Source organism: Arachis ipaensis, chromosome B1 (assembly GCF_059453495.1).
Source record: "Arachis ipaensis isolate K30076 ecotype BB chromosome B1, ASM5945349v1, whole genome shotgun sequence".
In the NCBI taxonomy this organism is placed as follows: domain Eukaryota; kingdom Viridiplantae; phylum Streptophyta; class Magnoliopsida; order Fabales; family Fabaceae; genus Arachis; species Arachis ipaensis.
Window position 1 is genome coordinate 123410961 of NC_142436.1, and position 2065 is coordinate 123413025.

The 2065-nt window shown below is 42.2% G+C and overlaps 1 protein-coding gene across 1 annotated transcript; it reads right to left on the minus strand.

Moving 5' to 3' along the window:
* Nucleotides 1-207: 207 nt before the first annotated feature.
* LOC107610843 (uncharacterized) lies at nt 208-822 on the minus strand. The gene has a single exon (XM_016312837.1). It carries the CDS (start codon nt 820-822, stop codon nt 208-210), a length of 615 nt encoding a protein of 204 aa, XP_016168323.1.
* Between the last annotated feature and the right edge of the window lie 1243 nt (nt 823-2065).

Consider the following 2065-nt stretch of genomic DNA (forward strand, 5'->3'; position numbering starts at 1 on the left):
CACTTCAATCAGCTTTATTTCTTCTTCTATGTTCAAGGAGGAGTTTATGATCACTGGCAGGGCCTCTGCTTCTCCAAGAAATACATACTTGAGATAAGGGGGGAGAGGTTTTAACTCTTGTTTTGGCTTCTCCTCTGCCTTGCTTTCAAAGGAGATCTCTACCACTTCCTCTTCTATGAACTCTTGTTCCACTTCTATTTCCTCTTCTTATTCCTCCTGGTTGTCATCTTTCAGTAGCTCCTCCTCCACTTTTTCTATCATTTCCACTCTCATGTGCTTTTCCTTCTCTAGAGGATATTGCATGGCCTTGAAGACATTGATGATCATCTTTTCATCATGCACCCTGAGGGTCATCTCCCCTTTCTCCACATCAATGATGGCTCTTGTTGTTGCTAAGAAAGGTCGTCCCAATATGATTGAACTGTGTCCCTCTTCTTCCATGTCCAGGATAACAAAGTCAGCAGGGAAAATGAATTCTCCAATCTTCACTAATAAATTTTTCACAACCCCATTTGGTATCTTGAGTGATCTGTCAGCCATTTGGAGTGACATCCTGGTGGGCTTGACTTCCTCTATTGCAAGCTTCTTCATTAGTGACAGGGGCATTAAATTGATGTTGGCTCCTAAGTCACAGAGAGCCTCGTCCAATGTTCTGTTGCCTATAGTGCAGGATAGGATGAAGCTTCCTGGATCTTTGAGCTTTGGAGGAAGACCTCTTTGGATGACAACACTACATTCTTGTGTTAGGATCACTGTCTCTTTCTCATTCCAGCTCCTTTTCTTATTGATGAGCTCTTTGAGGAATTTTGTATATAGAGGCATTTGTTCCAGAGCTTCAGCAAGTGGGATGTTGATCTCTAGCTTCTTAAACACTTCTAGGAACTTGGAGAACTGTTGATCTTTAAGCTCTCTGTTAAACCTTTGAGGATATAGAATGGAGGGAGTGTATGGCTTCTCCTCCTTCCTCTGCTCTTGTGATTGTTCCTCAATAGCTTGCTTTCCCTTTTTTAAAGCCTGAGGTTCCTTTTTCTCCTTGAGCTTCTCTTGGTCTTGCTTGTCTTTTTCTCCTTCTTACTTTTTGTTGCCAACATCATTCTCCACAGGCTTCTTGTTAGTTTTTTTCTCAGCTGGCCTCTTGTCGTTTACCAAGGTTCATCCACTCCTTAATTGGATGGTTTTTCATTCTTCCTTGGGGTTAGGAATGGTGTCACTTGGTAATGAATTTGTTGGTCTCTCAGCCGCTATTTGTTTGGATAATTGACCAATTTACCTTTCTAGATTCCACAGTGAAGCTTCATGGTTTTTGTTGGCCAATTCCTGGTGCTTGATCATCTTTTCCATCATCATCTCCAAGTTGGAGATCCTTTGGGATTCCTGGGGTGGTTATGGTTGATTATAGGATGTTGAGGGTGAGTGATAGTTATTTTGGTTAGTGGATGGGTTATTGGATGGATAGTAGCTGGATTGGGGTTGGTTGTTTTGTGGTTTTCTGAATGGATTTTGGTTAGTGTTTTGATGGTTTTGATGGTTTGTGTTTCTGAAGTTGTTTTGGTTTGAGTTTCTTTGCCAAGGCTGCTGGTTTTGGCTCTCTCCCCATTTCAGATTGGGGTGATTTCTCCAGGATGAGTTGTAGGTATCTCCATGGAAGTCAGTTGATCCAGAACCTTGATTTTGCATGTACTACACTTGCTCTTGCTGCTGCTCTTCATAGTTTTCCTCTTGCTGTCCCCACACCACTGGTGGTTGGTTAGTTGTGCTCACTGCTGCGAGTTGCAATCCATCCATCCTCTTTGACATTGTTTTAATTTGTTGTTGGAGCTGCTGGTGCATGAGTCTGTTCTGAGCTAATATAGTATCAACTCCTTCAAGCTCAAATACACCCTTCTTTGGAGCTGCTTGCCTTTCAGAGGAGTAGAAATACTCATTGTTGGCCACCATGTCTATGAGATCATGTGCCTCTTGAGCAGTTTTCATCATTTGCAAAGATCCTCCTGATGAATAATCCAAAGCTTTTCTTGAAGGTAAGGACAAGCCTTCATAGAAATTCTGCAACTCCACCCATTCA